Raw genomic sequence first — 22221 nt, forward strand, 5'->3', positions numbered from 1 at the left:
AACCACAGTTGCGCTTGCGCGTCGGAAGACCATGCCGACTACAAATCCCGTCAAACCTCTCCTCCTTTTTGCTTACAATTTTAAGCTTCCTAGGTTTAACAAAACTACAACTACCGACTGCCTTCGGCGGGGTAGGAGTGCCTTGGGGAGGGATAGGAGAGGCCTTATTCAGCCTTACACGAAATACACATCCCATCATACGCTGCTCCACTCCCTTCATTTTCCCCACTGAGCATTCTGGGAATTGTAGTCTGGAATCCCTCCTGTTCCTATTTCAGTGTTTATGGAGAGCCTCTGAGGATTAATGCCATTTGTTGAAGCCCATCTGTTAAGCCTCAGATTGCTGTAGGCCTTTTCTGTCTCCGGAGTCCGAGGACTGGCTGTGTTCAATTCACACATACACACACACACACACACACACACACACACACACACGACTTGGCAGAAGTATTTGTCTGAATTCACTGCTTTCTAACACCACCTCTGATTCTCCCAAGATTCTTTTGTCAAATATTTGTACTAGACTTGAGCCTTTTCCCAGGGATCAAGACCCAAGGAAAAGGGTAGGGAGCGAGGAGGCAAATACTTGTAAGAAACTAGCCAAAGCTTTTCAAGAATGTTTGTTCTATCCCAGCTATGCACACCTATGTGACCCCTCAAGGCCAGGACCTGTGTGCTTTCTAGTGACCGACATATATGTTGCTTAAAAAACGTTGGCAAGTTTAATTTAATTGGACATGGAATTTGAAATGCCCTCTCTGAAGAGTTAATCCTCACATCCAAGCTGAGAATAAGAGACAGAGCCAACCCTCAAACATGAAAGGCCTTCTTGGCTTTCGCAGGACCTAAATAAAATCTGTTAGCTCTTCTCAACAGGGAGAGATACCTTGCTGCCTTCCCTGTAGCTGAGCCTATTATGGGAAGAAGGGCAAAAAAGGGCAAACCTGGTTGAAAACCCTATTATCCCTAGCATTGTCCTGCTAGAAGTCAGGATGTGGCAGGATGAAGATCTAGCCTCCCTCAAACCGTGGTCACAGTCTGAACCTCTTAAATGATCAAATATGGGCATTTCTAACTCTTGAACCAGCACTCAAGGCTTCACTGCTACCTTTCCAAAAGCTCTATCTTCAATACATGCCCTACCAATTTAGAGTCAATAATAATAATAATAATAATAATAATAATAATAATAATAGCTACCATTTATTGAGCACCTATTCTACTATGTGCCAGGCACTGTGCTAGGCACTTTTCGTACAATATCTAATTTAAATCCTCACAACAACCCTGTGAGGTAGGTATTATTATCGTCATTTTACATGAGGGAATTGAGGCTCAGAGAGATTAAATAACTCTCTTATCATGAAACCAAAAAGTAGTAGAGCTGGGATTCAAACCCAGAACAATCTGACTCCAAATCCCATGCTCCTGTGAATTAGAGTAGAGGCAGAGGGGAAAGGAAGGACCATATTCAAGAAAGATTGCTGGGGTGTAATGGATATGATATGCTGACTAGAAAGATAGGGGGAAGAATTTAAGCCCATAACTGTTCCTAGCTGGTTAGCCTACATACAGTGTGATGAAGATAACCAGGATTGGAATTCAGGAGGAACACACTTGATGGGGGAATGAGTTGAGTCCATATGGATATGTCCGTGGTGATGTCCAGTGGGTGATGATACAGATCCAAAATTTGGAGGGAAGTTGGGGCTGAAGATACATATTTTAGAATCACCAGCATATCAATGGCAATTGAGGACATCAGTATAGGTGACACCATTTGGTGAGTAAATATAGAGGAAAGAGAAGTGAACCAAAGAACACAAGGAGCACCAACATTGAAGGCATGAGCAATACTGGAGGAATTCTCAAGGGAGTTGAACATGGCAGAGTCAGAAAAGTTAAAGAAGTATAGGAGGCAGACCTATAGTGGTGGCTACAGAAAGCCGTGGCCTGGGCTCCTGGAAGGCAGGCAAGACTGAGTCACACTTCCAGCACAGCCCTTATGCACCAAAAACTCCAGAAGTATTTGTTAGAATGTCCCTACTCTGGTTTGCCCCAAAGCCTGGAGCTTAAGACTTAGTTGTACTCTTGACACCTCAGTCCTAAAACTATGGAAGCTTAGGTGAGCCAGGAGAATTTATAGAAGAGGCTTAAAGAGATCATGATTTGTTTAAACTGTAGAATAAGGTAAAAAATAAAACCCAGCATTTTAGAGGTCCCAGAAGACCCCCTGCCCAACCTTTCTCTGGGGTATCATGGTTATTGTGAAATAAGGGTGTTGGGGTAGGAAGTGGGGTGAGAACAGCCTGTCAGTTGTTTACAGAGTCCTCTGCTGAGCCTGACCTGAGATCCAGCTTATGGGCTTTATCCAGGTAGGAAGATGATGGGGACATGTGTGGATGGTTTGAAGAGAGGGAAGTCAGGGGACCAGCCCCACAACTTCGGAGAGAAGGTCCAGCCCTCTGAGCAGGGACCAGCCCTGAGGCTTAAGTGAACTTGCATAGACATGTGTATGTGTCTGTGTATGTATGTGTGCGTGTGAGAGAGAAGGAGAGAGGGCGAGAGAGAGAGTGAGAGAATGAGAGAGGGAGAGTGGGATGGGCACTCTGTGGAAAGGGGAACAGTCTCTCATACATGGGTGAGAGGCTGGAACCCTCCAACAAAGCCTAGTGATTCAACATGTTGAAGTGTGGGTTTGGGGGCTGAACATCCTTGGGAAGCCCTGAGGGGCTGCTGAAGCAGGGTTCCTGGTCTCCTCGGAGGCTGGGCCTCCCCTTGATGGGGGCTCACAGAAAGTCAAACAGCCCGAAATTCTTGGCTGCTCCAGGCCCAGGAAAAATTGAGGGAAGAAAAAAGAAAGAAAAGAAATGTTTCAGGCCCAGAGGTGAGATGAGCCTGCTGGTTAGTAGGGTTAGGGGTCGGAAGGAACCAGCACACAGGGTAGGCATGGGGGTGTGGATGTAGGGGTAGAACAGATATGCTTCCTGAAAGCCACTAGCAGCTCAGGCAACTAAGGGGGTCCTTTGGGCCTCTAGTGAAGGCCAGCACAGGCAGGGATCATGTGGATGGTTATTATAAGTGACTATAGCTCTAGGGTGCAGGACTGGGGCAGCGATGGGGGTGGGGTGGGCAGTTAGGAAGAGGAATAAATGGAGCAAATATTTTTTGGTGTCAGTATTGTGGGGGAAAAGTCGAGATTGGCACACATGCTTGAGGAGATGCAGTTAATAGAGGGCTGATGTAGCTGACTGAACAGTGCAAGGTTGCTGCGGGGGGAAAAGGCGGGGAGAAGGGGGTGAGCAGGGCCTCAAGGGCACCACTGGGGTAACTCCTGAAGTGTTTGTGGGGAATAAGGAGCAGCACCAGCAAGTCAGGTCCCAGTGACACGAAGGATCCTGGCAAGTCCTAGGCAGCAGTTAGTCGAGCAGAGGGACAAGCTGGGGCTGATGGCAGGTTAGGGGCCGCAGTGGCGATCGGTGGGTGCACCCCGCCCTCGCTGCGCCCAGCGAGCAGTTAGCGCGCCTGAATTTAGTTCAATTTATTTCCCTTTCAGGTACCAGACAAAGTAAAAAAGACGGACGGATGGAGAGAGGGACGCAACCGCCCAGGGGTGGGAGTGGGATGGACGTGGGGGAGGGGTCCTGTTCACATCACATCCACAAAGAACTCACTGGGGTTTCCCATGGCCATGCGGAAGGACTGTCTGCTGGCTGTCAGTTCGGGGGGCACGGAGGCCAGGTCGCGACCCGGAGGGGCTCCTGGGGGCCCCATGGCCGCGGGCGGAGGGGGCATCATCAGCATGGGGGGACCGTAGAGAGGGGGCACGCCAGGGGGGCCGTAGCTCGGGTGCGTGTGGTGACTGCGCAGGCTGCTGGCCATTGAGTGGTGACTGCGGTGGCTATGCTCGCTGGCGGCAGGACCTGAGCGCTCGCTGGGCGCCCGCTCCCGCGGCCCCCGCAGGCTGCTGCGGGTTGTGTGGTCCGACTCGCTGCCGCTGCCGCCAGACTTTGAGTCCCCCGCCTTCGGGTCCTTCTCCTTCCGTCGGTCACTGCCGCTACGGTTGGAGCCACTGCTCCGGCTGCCTGTAGGGGACAGGCAGGGACAGGATGGGGGATGCTCAGATCTTGCAGAAGCTTGGGGCTCATCTGTGCACCCCCACCCCCAAGCCCCCTGCCTTACCTTCACTGTGCTGACTGCTGGCGCTGCCCCCACCATAGCTGTACCCCAGCTCTGGGAAGCCTGGGTGAGGGTTGTAGGGGTGCGGGGGCGGCGGGTACTGGTAAGGGAAAGCCATGGGCCAAGGGGCTGCCCCTGGGTGTGGCAAAGGGGCCAGCGTGTCCTGGTCAGAGGCGCCGCTGGAGCCATCGTGATCATGGAGGGACAGGTTGGCCATGTCTGCAGAGGGGAGGGGAGGGCCAGATGAGCTGGGTCATGCCCCTAGGTCAGGAGAGAAAGGTCCCCCAGTCTAGGTAGGGTGGGTACATTTGCGATGACACCAACAGCAGTGGTAGTTTGTCCCCCAAATGAGAGGAGGCACAGGTCAGAGATCTCTCACTTCTTCACACCCCCTCTGCCACCCACCTGAGATGGTGGAGAGGGAGACCCTATGGACACAGCCCCAAGGAAAACCCTCCTCAGGAGGGCCCTGAGCCACCACTTCAGATGCTCAGTGCCAAATCCTTACGCTCAACTCCCAGTCTCAGGGAGGCCCCCTTCCAAGTGTTTGACAGTTTCTCCTCCTTCCTTAGTGGGCCACAAGGAGCATAACTTTTAATTGGTAATTTTCTCCTTTGTTCACTTAGACGGTAAAGGTAGGGGAATGTGGGAAGCTGAAATACCAGGCAGGTATTGCATACCTGCGATTCATTAGGCACAATACAAAGCACTTCACCTCATGCAAATGTTATCACATTTTTTCCAGATGAGGAAAGTGAAGTCCAGGGAGGTTAAATGACTGGCCTGAGGTCAATCCAAATTGTAGCCAGAGCAGAAGCTAAGAGTTGCTTCCTTTCTTCTTACCTTTCCAGATGAGTCATTAGTAAGGAGTAGGGAACAGTTTGGGGAAATTTAGGTGAAATTTTGCCCTCTCCTTTCACCTAGGACTAAAAAAAAGTACCCATTATAGGCCAGAAAGAACACAGGCCTTTCAGATTCTCCCCATACAAAAGCCCTTGGCCCAGATAAATTTTCTGGTGCTGCTGGAGAAGGTGGGAAGGGCTCAGAAAGAGAACAACTTAGGTGCCTCCTCTGTGCCCTCCACTCTATTCCCAGGGAGGCCTCATCCTTCACAGCACTCATCTCAATGTATTAATGTGACCTGGTCAGGAGAGGGGGATCTGAGGGGGCTGAGGCAGTCTGTGGAGTCTACCAGCTAAGCCATTGACCTGTTAAGGCCTGCAGCTAGCACAGGGCTGGGGGTGGGGGTTGGTGACAAGCAAGGGCCTGCCTTGGCTCATGCCCCAAGAGCTGCTGACTATTTCAGCCTCCAGGTTGTTGTCCTGAGGGGAGTTAACTGTGGACTCCTGGGGCTGGCTAGCCAGGTCACCAACTCTTTCCTTTGAGTCTGCCACATTCCCAGCTGAGGAGACCTTGGCCAGTGAGAAGAGAAAGACCTCTGTTAGCATATCCCTGAACTGGCCCTCTGGGGGCCTTGGCCCATGGGTAGAAAGAAGACCCAGGAGGCCCAGGGATAGAACAACATCTCTTGAGCAAAAACCACAGCTGTCTTGAGAAGCTTTAGGTGTCCCTAGACGTTTGGGGCTAGGCCTCACTTCTGCTAATGATGGTAATAATAACCATATAGAATTGAGTCTAAGAAGCCATTAATTTTAAGGTGTTCCCCAACTTTAGAGATATTGCAATGTGAAAAAAATGTTCACCTTAGAATCAATTAAATATATGAAAAATGGAGAACTTTTTTTAAGAGCACTTACAGTGGGCCAAACATGGTGCTAAAAGCATTATACACATTGTCTTAACCTCAAAACAGCTCTAAAATAGGTTCTACTATTACCTCCAAATTACAGATCAAGGAATTGAGACAATGAGGGGCAGTGTCACTTACTCATGTCTACATAGTCAGGGCGGAGTTAGGATTTGAACTCAGAGCTATCCAACTCTAAAACCCTATGCATCCACCACAGACTTGTGCTCTGCAGCAACAGCCTTTCTAATCCTAGAACCTAATCTGAAGCATTTTAAAAGTTAGCTTTTGGGGGCACCTGGGTGTCTCAGTCAGTTAAACATCTGACTCTCGGCTTCAGCTCAGGTCATGATCTTGCAGTTTGTGGGTTTGAGCCCTACATCGGGCTCTGCGCTGATAGTGCGGAGCCTGCTTGGGATTTTCTCTCTCCCTCTCTCTCTGCCCTTCCCCTACTGTTCTCTCTCACTCTCTCCCAAAAGAAATAAATAAACTTAAAAAAAACAAAAATAAAAAACAACATACAAAGGTTAGCTTTTGGACTTCAGCCAGCAAGCACCCTTGGCTGACAAAAGGCTCCCTGAGGCAGAGGTGGCTGCTGGGAATGCTCCAAGTCCTGAAATGTCCTGTTTTAAGAACTCCCCTTCCTTCCCAAGGTGTGTCTATGTGCTCAGGAGGAGAAGTGGGGGGGGGGGGGGTGTTCCCTGAGACCTCTCCTCCTTAAAAACCCTCACTGGCTTTGCACTCTCTCAGGATCAAGTCCAAACTGCTCAATGCAGCTTGCAGAGTCCTCTACAAGCTGGCCCTGACAGCTTTTCCAGTTTTGTCCCAAGGTCCAGCCTAGCCTCAAGGGTATGAGGAGGCTGGGGATGTGGGGCCTCAGGGCAGCCCTAGGTCTTGCCCTGGTGGAACCTGCTTGATGCTTAGAGGCTGATCGGGGGCCAACAGGAGGATCTGCGTTTGACTTTGCTAAGACAATGTTTCTGCAAACACACCTAGGTAGCCCCAGATGGTGGTAAGAATGAGGACTCTGGAGCCAGAAAGACCTGGATCCCCAAGGCCTAACTCTGCTTCTGGCTGTGAGAATGGGTGGACTATCTAACATCTCTAAGTCTCGGTTTCCTCAGCTAAAATAGGGATAGTGATCCACCTCACCCAAGGGTAAGGAGGTGGAGGTTGTGAGGACTGAGAGTGATATGCTGCTTAGAAACAACCAGCATGGTGCCAGAAACACATCAGGCACTTAGAAAATGCCAGCCCCAAGAGGGGACGCAGAGAAGGTGAAAAGGCCTGACTTGGCTCTGCTTCTACTAGAGAGGGAGGCCTGTGTCAGGCCTTGAGTTGGGCCCCCAGCTCAGCTGCCTGCTCACGCTTTGTGTGGGTTCCCTGGAGTCTGCTGCCACATCCCTGGGCACCTCCCCACTCCCAGCCAGGAGACAGAGCAAGGAGGTGGGGGAGGCACATACTGCCACAGAGGTCACCGAAGATGTAGTAGCACTGCTCGGAGAAGGTGATCTTGTTGACAGTGTGGCGGATGAAGCCGGCTTTCAGCAGGTTGCTGGCATATTTGCGGGCCTCTCGCCGGTCAGTGAAGCCTTCCACGTTGTGGTACAGCCAGTCCACCACATCTGAGCCTGGAGGCAAGGCAGCCACTTGATGGGGAGGCCCACCTGACTTGGGCTCATCCGACCTCACAAGAGCCATGAGGCTGGGGCTGTTTCTAGCTCAAAGGAGTGGCCTGAGGGCCACTTTAGCCCCCAGCCTGCCCTGCACCATCACTCCCCACCCCGGCCTTCATCCCACCATGGGGCCCTCTCACCGATGAAAGCGTTGGGGATGGTAATCTTGAGCCACATGCGGTCACGGACCTCCAGCCCAGATTCAGGGGAGGCCATGGCTTTTACGATGGCGGCCATGTCACTGTGGATGGATAGGTGGAAGTCGTCTAGGCCTAGGGGTGGGAGGCAGAATGGTGAGGCAGAAAGGGGTTACAGAGTTAGGTAGAGAAGAATTTGCATCGCAGCTCTACCATCTAATAATTGTGGACCAATGTTTGGCACATTACTGATTTCTAGGACACTCAGTTTCCTCTGTAAAAATAGGGACTTTAATATCTATTTCGAGAGTATATCTGAAGAGAGAAATAATATAAATGAAGATGCTTAGCATAGAATATGTGTATTATAATGAAAACAGCAGTCATTTATTGAGTGCTTACTTCATGCCACATATTGTGATTGAGGCTTCACTTATATTCTCTCATTAAACCCCCAGGAACCTGGTAGACTATGTATCATTAGTCCTGTTTTACTAGAGGAAACAGGCTCACTGGATGCTCAATACAGGTCCAGAAGCAAACACTGTTTAGTGAGGGTTAGGTGTCCACTGAAGGAAGCTGCAGTGTGAGGTAGCTAGGATGAACTCCCAGCTCCCTCTCACTTTTAAGCAAGAGTTTCCACGTGGGCCTTCATCAGTCCCTCCCACCTTGCCCCGTCTGGCTGGGCCTAGGGGGCAGGGCTGGACACTCACGTTCTGTATCAGGGATGGAGCTGGTGATGGAAGAGCTGGTGGAGGTGATGGTGCTCAGGGAGGGGCTCATGCCATAGGCAGGGAAGGTGCCGGTCATGGCTGCAGTGTGGGAGACCCAGGCTGCAGGGTCAATGGGCCGGATGGGCTCGCCTGCAAGGAGGATGAGAGGTCAGGGGCCGCCTACCCTGTCCACTGCCAGGCCCAACAGGGTAGGTATGAGGGCTCAAGGCAACACAGAAGGAAGGAGAGACATGGCTCATGTATGCCAAGCACCAGCTTTAGGGCTGAGTACCCATCCACTTACTCCTGGGCAGTGTGAAGCAACCACGTGGACTTGGGTCCCAGCACTTGGCTACAGTCAGGGTGATGGGCCTGAAAGCAAGGATGACCCTAGTGAGGGCAGGATGCGTGGAGGCCAGACCAACCCCCTTGCTTGATAATCAGAAATGCCTGCCCCCTCCTTCCCAACATCCCATCCCATCCGTACCCCGGTTTGTGCACAATCTCCCGCAGTACCCGGACTGCGTCGTCATTACTCATGTTCTCAAAGTTGATCTCGTTTACCTGGGAGAGAGGGCCAGGAGTGGGATAAGCAGCTGGGTTGGGGAGGTGGGTAGGGAAGCAGAGCTTGGTGGATCAGGAGGTCTTCCCCCTACCAAGAAGTGGCCTCTAAATGAGCAGGGTACAGAGGGTAGGAATATCTCCCTTCTCCCCACCCACACCGCCACGCCGGGTGGGCAGTGGTACCTGTAACAGCATATCTCCTGGCTCGATGCGTCCATCTGCAGCCACAGCCCCACCCTTCATGATAGAGCCGATGTAGATGCCTCCATCACCACGCTCGTTGCTTTGGCCCACAATGGAGATGCCCAAAAAGTTGTACTTTTCTATAGAGAGTAATAAGACCTTAAAAGGGGAACAAGGTTCCTACCTAAATTCCAAGTCCTTTATCAGTCAAGGGTGGAAAGGGATGGGAACTAACATTCATTGAACCTGAATCAGGTCCTGAATTCAGGATGGTCAAGAATATTTCCATTTAATCCTTGTTAGTTCTGCCACAGGGACTCTTAGTCCCATTTTACAAAACAGGCAAATGAGGTTCAGAGAGCTTCAATGACTTTTCTAAGCCATTAAGTGGCAGGATTCGAACTCAGGCTTAAATTCCAAGGTTGGGGCTCTTTTCACTATAGCCAGTTATTTCCTAAAGAGAGTGCCTATGACAGACATCAGAGAGCAACAAGCAATGGCTGAAAAATGGGAAGGGGGATAAGAATCAGAAATCACTTCCTCCAGGAAGCCTTCCTTGCCATTCTCTGCTTCTACAACTCTCTGTGCTGATCTCTGTCATGGCCCTGATCATGAGATACTGAAACGATCGGTTTATGTACCAGTTTATGTTTATGAGAGAGAGCTCCTCGGGGGCAGGGAATGTATCTTATGCCTCTCTGACCTCCTCAAGTTTGCCCAGTGTCTGGTATATAAATGTTCAAGAGTTGTTTCACCAGACTCACCCATGTTGAGAGTGACTGTGATGATGTTGAGTGACATGGTGGAGTCCGTGATGCTGCTGAAGGACGAGGACTGGAATAGATAGAGGCCTTGAGCAGCAGGTAGGGGTCCCAAGAACTCACTGCTCCCACCTAGCTCTTCCTCAAGGGGAGCCTTCATTACCCCCTCCCCTCTAAGGCTCTAAGGCTGGCCCAATAGGAGGGGGTCTAAGGAAGCACACACCCTGGATCTGCCTGGACAGGGCTCAGTCTGCCCCCACCCATCCCTGGCATCTCAGGCCCCATACCCGCTCAATCCGCGAAACCTTCTGCTTCCTCCGCCGCCGCTTATGTCTTCTCATCAGGCGTGAGGCGCTGCTCTGCTCTGTGGAGCTGCTGAACCTGGGGGGCCCACAGTCGTTCCCCACCAGGCTGGCCCAGCCCTGCCCCACAAGAGGCACTGCAGGGCCCAAGTCCCCCACGCAAAGCCCACAGCCCTCCCGGGGTCCCAGCATCCTTAGGGGTCAGGGCTCTTGGAGGGGCGGTTACCTGCCCCATAGTACCAATGAAACCAAAGCCCCACCTGCTGGTGGAGTCATCCTCATCCGAATCAAAGAAGCTGGTGGTCTCTAACTCGCTGCTCATAAGGGTAGATGAGCTATCGTAACCCCCTGGCTCTCGCCGCCGCTCCCCCTTTGCAGTTCCATTTAGCCGGGTTGCTGTAGGGAATAGAGGCAGCTGGGTTCACAGTGTCAACGCAGGAGGGAAGGACAGACACAGGGAGGGGCTAGGGGCTGCACCGGGGCTAGGCATATCCAGAGCTCAGAACAGGGCTGAGGGCAGCTGAATGGAGGAGTGGAGAAGGCGTCTGTGTAGGGAAGACGCACTGTGTTCTGGGCCGTCCCTCCTGCGTGGCCGCTCACGCTGGGCTGACACCAAGGAGTCCGTCTCTGTGTCATTGTCCAAGTTCTCCTGGCTGCCTCCACCAGCATGAGGGCTGCAGGGAAGAGAAGACTTGGTGGGAGAGGGGGCAGGGCTGGGGGCTCCCTCCCCCAGCCCTGGGCTGAGCTGATGCGGCCCTTCCCCAAGGGCCCTCTCTACTCTGAGGTCACACTCACTGGAAGGATGGGGGCCGGGAGTCCCCAATGCCTCCTGTGCGTTCCATGGGTGGTGGCAGTTCCGATGGGTTGTCAGCACAGAAGGGAGCAGGCTCTGGGTGTGAGCCCTCAGCAGACACCAACTGATGGGGAAAGAATGGGTGGGTAGTAGGTACAGGGGCGCCTGGGAAATAGCAGATGGATTCTGGAAGGGCAAGCAGACTTGGGGAGAATGAAGCAGGGGACATGGAGGAAGAAGAGACAGGACTGTGCAAGGTCAGCTGAGGCAAGGAATGGACTCCAGCACTGATGGGGGGATGGGAGGCATGGGCTGTTGGAAGTGTCATGGGGGCAGGGAACAAGGGTCAGTGGTCCAAAAGAGAGGTTGGCTGGAATCTGAGGCAAAGTACTTCAAAAGGCATAGGAGACATTGTCCTACAATGTCCCACATTTCCCCCTACCCCCGGCCAACTAACCTTGCACCAAGGCTACATAATCTGAGGGGAGAAACAGTTCAGGTAGAAAACTCAAGAAAGATTCAGATATTGAAGCATAAAACCACCAGCTACAATCTTAGCAATGCTTTTCCTCTGTCCAGCCCACCATAGGAATATAGGAGGAGGGGGTGCTGAGGAGAGCTCCTTACCCAGGACACCACCCGGCCATTGAAGCAGGGCAGCTTGGCATTGTCGTCAGAGATTTCCTCCTTCACCACTCTGCAGGGAAAGGGTGGGGGTGTCAGAATGAGCTTTCTGGGGTGGAAATGGAAGTGTCCTCAGAATCCTAACTCAGGGGGTCCTCCACCCTAACCTGGGAATCAAACCACCAGCCTAAGCCTTTCAAATGGGAGCAGAAGTGGGGGTCACCCAAGGACAGCTCTTTAGCACCACCAGGAAGACACCAGCCCTGCCCAGGCCAGCTGCTGCCCTAGAGTGTCCTCTCAGTCATCAGGTGATTGCAAATTACACCTGACAAATTGCTGTCCCCCCTAGTGTGGCCATTCCCTAAAATCTCGAAAGGGCTTTACCTAGCCCCAACATAGCTCTTTTGGGCTAGACCTATTCTTTCCCTCTGACCCTAAACTAGGAAAAAGTACACCCTTATTTCTCTTTCCCTTCTTAGTTGGGAATCCTGAAATTCTTCTGGAAGGTGTGGATGAGGAGTTTAAGGAAATTAGGAAAGAGAAGGGAAAAAGGTATTTACTGAACATCCTCCACTGCCACTATGGTAATAGCAACAAACTGCTCTCATTTACTGGGCATGTATCATGGGCCAAGCACTAAGCTAAGCACTTTGCTTATTTCATTTCATTTAATACTCACTGCAATGCTGAGATAGATACAGATGGGGAAATTAAGACTTAGTAGGTTCAGAAATTCACTGACAGTCACATCACCAAGAAGAGCTGGAATTTGAATCTTGGTCAGCCTGACTCTTTAGCCTTTATTCTTACCTATTACACCATCTTATCTCCCTATAGTTAGAATGTATAATCTTCACATCACCTTCATTGTGTGGACAATATCCTCTTTTTATGGGTAAAGAAATGGAGAAACATTTAGTAACTTGCCCAGGGCCACAGAGCAGAAAGACATCAGAACTAAAATTCAACCCCAAGCTTGCCTGACTCTAAAACCCATGCTCTTCCCATGGTACTTCGCATTCTTTCCTGTACAGTGAGAGGTGATGTGGATCTGTGGTGGGTAAGGGTTGGGGAGACAGGGATGTGGGGCATGGCAGGGGTGGGATGTGTATACAGGCATGTAGTCTGGCTTGAGGGGTGCATCAAGGCGAGAAGTCAGACTATGACTACAGTTTGGGGACCCCTAGACTGTGTCAAACACCCTAGGAGTACAGAGTTGGAAAGATGCCATCAATGGCAAGAAGAAGACATGTGCCTGGGATTGTGAGCAGAGAGAGAAGATAGCAAGGAAGGAGGCTGGGAAGCCTAGTCCTTCCTTGTTCTTGGAGCAGCTTCTGCCTAGAGCTGGGAACATGCCTGGCTCCTTGTGATGCTCACATTCTTGGACTCATAGCCAAGTTTGAAGACTGAGCCTGCCCTTCTCCCTCCCATCCAGCTCTGGCTCCTACACCATTTCCGACCCCACAAAGACCCCAAGAAAGCATCACAAGTCAGGCCCGTGATGCCAGAAAGCCTAGAGACAGAACATGCTGAAAAGAAGGGACATGGAAGTAGCTCAGACTCACCAGCCAGTCTGGCTATAGGGTACCCTAAACTTGCAGCCCACAAGGGGAACTGGGACTCACAGGAAAATGGGGTATGTGGGCCAAATGGCAGAGACTATGACCTGCTCTGGAGAGGGTCTCCCTGTAGTGGGAAACTGCTGCTGAGTCCCCACCACTCACTCCCCCAGCAGGCCCCACCACACAGCTCCACGCTACAGATGTTTCCTCTCTTTCTAGGGGTCACCGACAGGTCGCCAAGGCTCTGCTGACTCACAAGGATCAGCTGATCTTCAGCAGCAGCCTTGGGGGACCTCAGACAAGCCTCCCCCTCACACCACGGAGATGAATGGTTCAGAGTTCCATGCCACACACGCGCACGCACACACACACACACACACACACACACACACTCCAAGCAGAGTTGGACAAATCTGGGTTCTAATTCTGCCACTTATTAGCCCTCCTATCTCAGAGAAGTTTCTTAACTTTTCCAAGCCTTTTCTTGTCCTAGTAAGTGGGATTTGTAAACGCCTGGCATGGTCTAGGATTACAATAAAAGCTAATTACTAACTGTGTCAATTTTTAGCAGGGTCTATTCTCTCTTTCCAACTATGTGTAAATTTCTAAGGGCAGGGACCAAACAAATCTGCTCACTGTTGTCCATTCAATTAAAAAGCCTTTGCTAAGAGCCCAGCAGGTTTTAAATCCTATGCTGGCCATTGTATAAAACCTCAAGAAGCATCAGACCAGGAGCCTGCCTTGTCCTTGGAGGTTATGGCCCAATGGACAATTCACACAAGTATATGGCAAGTGGGAAGTAGTCAGAACCACAAGAGCAGCAGATGTGTTCATTGGACAGATGTCTGTTGAGTAGGTGTCTTTGGTGTCATGTCCTGGCTAGGAGCTGGGTTGGTATAAGGGTAAACAGGATAAAGTGTCATAACTTTAAAAACTAAACCCAGAGGATGGGAAAATTTGGCCCCGGGAAGACAAGAGGAGTGTGCTCTCAGTACCAAGTGCAGAGGCAAGGCAGTGTGTGACATGGAGTGGACAGGAACATAGTGGCCCAACTTCCCATGTTGCTCCTACCTACAGCTCAAGGCCACTCTAATATTCATCCACCATCTCCCTCAGTGGTGAAAATGTTTATTCTTCCTCCATTATCCAAGTAATTTAAGAGGGTTGGGCCTACCCTAGCTTGACAAATACTTCTGGAGACCAGATGGGAGTTGGGGAGTCCTCAGGCCTTATAAGCCAGAACCTTAGAGGCTGAGCCTGGAGAGCAGCCTTCCTCCTCTGACCCACTCTCCATCTGTCAGCAGAGGTTGCTGGTCTCTGCCTGACACTGGTCTCATGGGGCTAGGATAAGTGGCAACCCTATCATCTCTACAGTTTGCCAAGGCTCAGCATCTCCTTTGGAGAGGATGTGTCTGTTAAATAGTGATAATAATACCTACAATTGTGTGATTAAGGTCTTAGACTTTGGAGCCAGATTCCTGATGTAAAATCAAGCTCTGCCACTTACCAGCTATGTGACCTTGGGTAAATTACTTAAGTTTTCTGTGTTCTAGTTTTTTCATGTAAAAACTGAGAATATTACTACTTATTTCATAGATAGGGCTGTTAAGATGATTGAATGAATAAAGATTTGAAAAGCATTTAGATCAGTGCATGTATACCAAAGTACCATAAAAAGAATTTGTTAAATACATGAAATAAATATATACTTCTTAGCTACTAGTCCTGTGACAAGACAGCCCTACCACGTCTCCTGCTCATTAATCCTTCTGGGGATAAAAACAAAACCAATCTCCTCCTTTAGCTTTGTTCTCAACTCTGTTAAAACAGTCTACTATAACATTTTGCAAACGATGGTTCAAGTACCACTAATGTATGCAAGATCACTTCAGGTGTACCTGATGAATATTTAATGCAATAGTTAAGTATTTTTTTTTAACATATTTTAGAAAGAAATACAAATAGAAAATCAGACCTGTGATTTCATATTACTGACTGGGTCAAGCTAAGAAGGAGTGAGTGGGCTGACAGTGGATTTAAAGAATAGTATTAAGTCAACAGTGAGCAGATGTAACTATGATTGTAGTTAGGCCTGGCTTGATAGCAGCCCGGGTGGAGTGGGAGGCAGCCCAGAGAGGTCTAGGTTTAGGAGGTGGGAGCTAAGCCCAGTGGGTTCAGGGGTGAGTTGGGAGTGGAGACACAGGCCTACCCTAGTCCCTTAAGGCAAATGACCCCAGCACACTGGACTCTAACTGATTTCCCCTATCCCATACCCTGTGGCAGCATCTTGGTCTCTTCCAGCTTTGTTTTTCTCTTACCAGACCAAAGCATCTGCCCCCTCACTCTCACCCCTTGCAGATCGATCGATCCCTCTTCAGAATCTTCCAATCAGGAGTGTCTGTCCCTGGACTAAAGCCAGACAATGATTACTACACTACAAGTACCTCACCCCAGGGTAGGAACAACAACAGAAACGGGACTGGTCAGAAGCTGCATAGCACTTCCCACTGCACAAAGCGTTCTCACACATAGGAGCTCATGGGCTCATCAAACCCTGAGTTCCATGGGGAAAGGTGACAGCAAAACATGCTAGTCAGAAGAGAGAGAAGATGCTTGCTTTCCAGGGCCAGGAGGGCAGGGGTCTTGGAAGAGAAGCCAGAAATATCAACACCGGGGAAGAGAACATCTCCCCTCACTCAGCTCTGGGGCCTCAGCTCTAAAGAGCAGTGCAGGCCTCAGGCTAGGGCAGGAGAGACAGCCTTTAGGCCTAGAGGGCCCCGGGAAGGCCTTCCCTACAGGCCTCCAGGCCCAGTGCCCAGTTAGTGTGGGGCAGGCAAGCCTGGGGGCCTCCCCTTCCCCCAGTCCCCTGGGAGTTATGGGGGGGGGGGGTTGTGAGGGGATGGGCCAGGCTCCCCCTCCCAGGCCAGCTGCTACAGAACCTTCCGGCTCCAACATTCCATCCCCTCTTAAAGGGAAAGTCGCTGCTTCCAAACTCAGCTTGTCCAAAGCCCTGCAGCTGGGTGGAGAAGACCCCGCCAGAGAGGGGAAGATGAAGAACACTAAAAGACTCTTTCTGGCCCTCCCATCCAGGCTCTGAGGCCCTTTCCAAGGTCTCCCCCTTGGCCACCATCAGGAGGAAAAAGGCCCCAGTTCTGAAGGGAAATCAGTACCTAGGCTAGTGGGGACTTCTCAGGGGTCAGGCACTCTGATTCTCTGACAACATCCCGAACACCCCACAAGGGAGGGGAGACAGCTAAATAAACATTAGGTTTGCTGACCTTAGCTTGCAGCCTTAGTCCCTGAGCCCCCCCAACTCCCCCTCCCTCCAGTTCAAAGTCCCCAGCAAAGCCCCTGGAAGCACTACTCCAAATATGGCTCTGAGTCGTGGAGCTGAAAAGATGGAGAAGGAGAAGGCCGAGTGCCAAACATCCTAAGTCTATGCTAAAAGGTGGCTCCCATGGCAGGAGGAAGGTTAGGGACTCTGGCTCTGGAATCGGGTGGAGGGGGGTGTGTGTGTAAGTGGGCCGCTGGTCTCTGAGGAGGTGAGGAGGCTCGGAACTCCGGTTGCTCTTGGGGAGTTGGTCGTCCTCCTAAACTAGGGGGGCCTAGGTCCCCCATAAGAGGCAAAAGGAGAATCCCTAAAGAGGCTGGAACTCCAGCTGAAAGAGGCGGCCCAAATGGCCAAGTCGCCCCTGGAATCCTTAGTACGTCTAGAAGCCAGTGTAGCAAGGGGAGTCCAAACTGGCTGAGTGGGCCGCGAGAAGCCGGAGGGGCCCGGGTCCCCCAGAGGTGAGGCGGGGGCCATCCTCACCCGAAATCGTCGTCCATAGACTTGAAGAAGAACTTATAGCTGGGTCGCTGCAGAACGCCCTTAAAGTCCGCCAAGGTGACGCGCTCGGCGGGCAGGGGCAGCTTCACCAGGTACGGCGTCTCCTGCCCGTCCAGGTGGTAGATGATCTTGGTCTCGCCCATGGCTCCAGCCTCGGGCCCCGGGGCCCGCGCGCGGCCTGCTCCGGCGGCCGGGCCGGGCCTTTCGGGCGGCGACGGCGCTCGGCGCGGCCCAGCGGTTCAGCCTCGCTCGGCAGCCGGCCGCGGCGCCAGCTCCCTTGTTCTCCGGCCGCTCCCGGGTCCCAGCGCCGCCTGCCGCTGCCGCGGCCGCCGCTTCCGCTCCCCACTCTCCCGGCTCGGCTGGCGACTACGACTCTTCCGGTGGCCGCGGCCCTCCGGGTTCTGGGCTGCGGCTGGGCCCGCTCCCCTCCCCCGACCCGGGCGCTGCCCCGCCCCAGCACGAGCCCCGCCCCCGTCCGCCGCCGAGCCGCGCTGGCCTCACCGCAGATGGCCCTGCGGACACCCAGCCTACCCGCCGAGCTGCAAGCTTGGCCTCAGGCGCTCAGGTCCCAGCCCGCGGGGAGATTGGCGGCAGTCGCCTAGGCCCCCAGAAAGGAAGGGTAGATCTCACCAGGGTGGCTACGTTCCCGGACTCACCAAGGCCCCGGCTCTGGACCCAGGGGGGATCTATCGGCTGTTCCTCAGCAGCCTGGGACGGGTGTAACACAGGGGTCACTTTGGTCCCCAGAGTTGGGGGGGGGGGGGAATGTGTGATTCTGACCAGGTATCAATGGAGGAAAGTGACCTCCACATGGCCCTTTAGGGTCTTTTGAAAAGCATAGCTGCTGTCACTGAGTCTGTCAAACTGAGTTCCTTGAGGACAGAATGGGATCGAGTTCTGATTTCTTCTTATAACTTCAATACAATACCTAGGTGCAAAACAGTGGCTTAATAAATGGATTGATGCAGAACGAGTGCAAGAATGAAAATGAGTGCATGAGTGGGACAGTAAGTCTCAAACCAGAACTAGGTGTAATCGGTCCCTAATAGATTTTCTCACCCCTTAGCTTTTAATTCATTCAATAAAGTGTCCATTTAGGTGCAAGGCATACTGTAGGGAATAAAGCAAAACAAGACAGGTAAGACTACTCTCAGGACTTTCACTGATCTGAAAAGAAGCACACAAGCTTGTAATAAATAACTTCAGAGTGACAAATGCTATGAAAAAGATAAAATGGAGCAATGTGATAGTAAAAGGGAGAAGAGAATTATGGGTGCTTGGGGAAGGCCTCTTCCCTTTGAGCTAAGACAGAATGGAAGCAGCAGCAGCTATAAGAGGGTCTGGTGTGGGGGGAAAGCATTCCAAGCAGAGGGCATGGGCAAATATAAAGACTCAAGGCACAAATAACTCTCTCCCAATTTGAGGAACAAGGAGGCCATTGTGACTTTAGTGATAGTGGTAGATGAGGCTGGAAACATAGGCTGGGACTAGACCACATAGGTCTTTTAAGGCCACAGTAACAAGTGTGGGCTCCTCCCACTCTATTTTGTATCGTTGTCTAATTAGCATTTTCAGAGTAAGTACCTCTTCCACACAACTCTTCTGCTCAGGAACCTCTCGACATTCCCCCAGTGCCTTCCAAATATTCTTAGCACTGTATTCAAAACTCTCCATAATCTAAACTGCCAACCTCTACAGCTTTTTGTTTCATAATATGCTGGCTATATTTTTTACTTCAGCAAATCAACCTAATTGCTAGTACCTGCACATATCTTGTGCATTTTCACTTCATACCCTTTTTTAAAAATTGAATATATGTGCATGTTAAGCTCTTAAGAGCATTTCTCTGTCCCATTTTTCTCCCTACCCCAGTATACTTTTAAAGCTTATACTATTTCTTGATCTATACATTCTAGATATTGCATATTACTTCCAATTTTCATTGATGGATTTATTTTTCTTCCACCTTCCCCCTAGCCTCTTAAAATAGTAAAATTATCCTTTTTGGTTAAATCAGTATAGTTTTTAGTATTGACATTTTCACTGAGTAAATGCTTCCTTCACAACTTTTTGTTTCTGCTGGCATTAATCATAGCCCTCCTTTTTCATTTGCTTTTTTATATATCTACCATTAAGTCTTACTACATAATCTAAGTTTCTCAATACATATTGTTTACATAGTCAAATATATTAGATTATCCAACCATTTTCTCCCTTGGAACCTTCCACTCTCTTGCTCTGGTTGGCACTGTTGGCTGTCTCAGCCTATGCACAGCTCTCACCCTGGGACTTCTCTGCATCATGTTCTGAATTACCTCTCCTCTGTGTTGGATCCCCATTTCCTGGATACTTTTTACTCCTTTGCTTTGGTAAAGCACACCCTTTGGTGGCTTACTTTGAGAGTATGGGAAATAAAACCCCTTTTGAGAACTTGCAAATCTGAAAACATGATTGAGTTGAAAGCAATTTTCCTTCAGAATTTTGAAGGTATCACTACATTGTCTTCCAGCTTCCAGTGTTGCTATTAAGCAGTTAGATCTCTATTTTTCCCTAAGGCTTTGCACATGACTTGTTTTTACTCTTTCTGTAAGTTTTTAGAAGTTCCCTTTATTCCTGAGGTTCTGAAATTTCATGGCGATATATCTTGGTGCTTATTCACTGTGCTAGGCACTTAGTGAGTCCTTTCCATCGAGAAATTCAACAATATTTCCTTACTTAGTAACATCACTACTATTTTCCCCATACTTTTTACAACTTGTTAGATGTTGGACCTTCTGGATTCTTCCTTTATCAACCATTCCCTTTTATTTTTGAATGACTGCATCTTTTTGCAAGATTTTCTTAACATTATTTCCAACCTTTCCCCTATCCAATTGGATAGGTAAAATGTCACAACTCAAAATTCAACTACATAAGGATGGATAACATATCCATCCTATTCAGTTCTCTAGTCCTCCAATTCTCAGTAGGAAACAATTTACTTAATTTCTAAAAACTTGTTTGAAAAAAATTTTTGTTATCTAGTTCTCCCTTTTCATAGTACTTTCTTCAGACACAATATTTTTTGAGAATAATTATAGCTCTCCCCCCTCCCTGAGGTTTTCAAATAACTCCCTACTTTGTCATGGTTTTCTCGGTTTCAATTTTGTTTTGGTCTCTGCCTTTCATGTTCAAAGTTTCCTCAAATGTTTGATAACCATTGGCAGTCTATTCACATTTAAGAGTGAAATACTAAAAAGCTGATTGGAAGCTCTGTCGAGGTACAGGGCTTTTTAACTAACAGGATTCACTGTACGATGATCAAATAGGGTAAAGATGGTTTTTTGTTTTGAGAAAACAAAAAGTATAAGTATTGAAAGGCTTTTTTCCCCCTGCACTTATTTCAGCTTGTTTTTGCCTGGTGTGTGCTGATATTCAGAGCCCTACCACTCATAACACTTTCACTTAATCCCTCATTTCCAATCTAGCCCCTCACCCCTATCCCCATGTCTGCTCTTGAGTCCAGAGGCTCTAATATCTTTTCTTTAAAGTTCTGAAATTTCATGGGGCTATTTCATTCATTCTACTGGGCACTCATGAGCTGTTAGTCTGAAAAGTCCTGCCTTTTGGGTTTAAGAAAACTTCATAAATATTTCTTTTATAATTTCCTCTCCATTTTCTTCAGACTGAATCTCCCATTTCTTGCAGGACAGTTGGGGTAATTACCTGGCTAAACCAGATGAGGTAGAAACCTGGGGGGCCTTTTCTTATACAGATCTTTGATTCTCCTGCACCCACCCCATTCTCAGCCCCAATCCTTATCCCCTTTGCTGAACCTCTTCTGGGTTCAAAAGGGCACATTGGGTTTGCTTCTTGTTAATAACCACCTCAGCAGAGAGAACCCATCTCATTCTGCTCTGTTAAATCAACTTTCACTCTTTGATTTATTTTTCATTTTCCAAAATGTTAATGTCTCTTATTCATTGTGATCACCTCTGGTTTTCCTTATTGAGTCATGTGCCTTTTTTGAAGAATTTCATTACTGGCATTTGAATGGGGTTTTTGAAAAAGTAAAACAAAAAACAAAACAAAACAAAACCCCATGTGTTTAGTATACCACATTTAAATGGAAATCCTTTGCTTTGTTTTTAATATCCCCTTCTACCCTTTCCTACTTTTGGGCCACTCAAGTGTCACAATCCTCTAATCCTTCCCTAATTACTCTTCTGGAAGGAATCTCTTCCTTCTAAAAAGTTCTATAGGCCACCTCTAATCTCTGCTACCCATTAGGTACAAATCAGAGATGCCCTAAAGTTATTTGTATTTAACAGCTCCTAGTAGTCCATGCCATAACCTTCATATGCCCTCTAGGCACTAGTTCCTACATATGAAAAAGCAGAAACTGAGATTTACTGAACAAGAAAAGTAAATTAAGCCAAATCCTGTTTTTTTACTCTTTAGAAATACTCGGTACTGCCCATTCACACCCTTGAATACAATTCAGTTTTCTTTTCCTCAGCTTACTCCTTTTTACCCAACTAAAATGAATAATGGCAACCATTTTCTGTGATGTCCAGGAGGATCACTGGTTACCAGTAACATTTGCCACAGTTTAAGTGTCAATAGGGTAAAGGTTTTAGGACAGCAAAAAAGAGCTTAAAAAGATGAAACAGAAGAGCATGTCTCATAGTTGAAGTTAAAGGGGACAAAAGAGCAAAATGGCAAATTCCAGCTTTATCAATGACCAGTTATGGGACCTCTCTGAAATTTAGGTTCTTCATCTGAAAATGGGGATATGACCTATTGTCTACTGTGAAGTTTAAACACATGAAAAGTATTTAGCAAAATGCTTACCATACAGTAAGCCATTTCATAGGATCTTTCTCTGTTCTTAGGATACTCATTGCTGGCTTGGGGTTATATTTGCCTCTGGAGGCAATTTCCCTTCACTGAGACACTGAATATGCTGAAACATAAAGAATTCTAGATTATGAGATTCAAGCCCTTAGCTTTGCTCCTCAAGAGTCTTGAGACCTTAAGCAAACTTCCTTATCTTTAAGATGCTGAATATCCCAGTTTCCCTGATAATTGTACTGGATCTATTGCACAAAGCATGGCAGTTGGTCAATGGACTTTACATATGTTTGGATCATCACCCTCTGGCAGGAAAGT

General features: G+C 49.2%; 1 protein-coding gene across 3 annotated transcripts; it reads right to left on the reverse strand.

Moving 5' to 3' along the window:
* Window positions 1–2538: 2538 nt before the first annotated feature.
* Window positions 2539–17487, reverse strand: DVL3 (dishevelled segment polarity protein 3). 3 transcript variants are annotated; one of them, XM_045502789.1, is made up of 16 exons: window positions 17053–17485; window positions 11683–11752; window positions 11058–11179; window positions 10827–10936; window positions 10523–10658; window positions 10248–10341; window positions 9964–10033; window positions 9200–9339; window positions 8940–9016; window positions 8757–8824; window positions 8453–8602; window positions 7743–7874; window positions 7390–7557; window positions 4183–4398; window positions 3675–4085; window positions 2539–2821 (listed from the first exon to the last, which is right to left on the reverse strand). In XM_045502789.1, exons 1-16 carry the CDS (start codon window positions 17211–17213, stop codon window positions 2790–2792), a joined length of 2157 nt encoding a protein of 718 aa, XP_045358745.1. In that variant the 5' UTR covers window positions 17214–17485; the 3' UTR covers window positions 2539–2789. The 3 variants fall into 3 exon arrangements, with proteins under 3 accessions (XP_045358745.1, XP_045358747.1, XP_045358746.1); XM_045502791.1 differs by lacking the exon at window positions 4183–4398 and having other exon boundaries at window positions 17053–17487; XM_045502790.1 differs by lacking the exon at window positions 2539–2821 and having other exon boundaries at window positions 3527–4085.
* Window positions 17488–22221: the final 4734 nt, after the last annotated feature.

Source organism: Leopardus geoffroyi, chromosome C2 (assembly GCF_018350155.1).
Source record: "Leopardus geoffroyi isolate Oge1 chromosome C2, O.geoffroyi_Oge1_pat1.0, whole genome shotgun sequence".
Classification (NCBI taxonomy): Eukaryota; Metazoa; Chordata; class Mammalia; order Carnivora; family Felidae; genus Leopardus; species Leopardus geoffroyi.

Bases quoted from the DNA above. Each gene is read 5' to 3' on its own strand.
- DVL3 (XM_045502789.1), bottom strand. From the start codon at position 17,213: ATGGGCGAGACCAAGATCATCTACCACCTGGACGGGCAGGAGACGCCG. The intron at 11,180-11,682 runs GTAAGGAGCTCT...TTTCCCCATCAG, and splicing joins ATGGCCGGGTGGTGTCCTGG to TTGGTGTCTGCTGAGGGCTC. The intron at 4,399-7,389 runs GTATGTGCCTCC...TCCCCTCTGCAG, and splicing joins CTTCGGTGACCTCTGTGGCA to ACATGGCCAACCTGTCCCTC.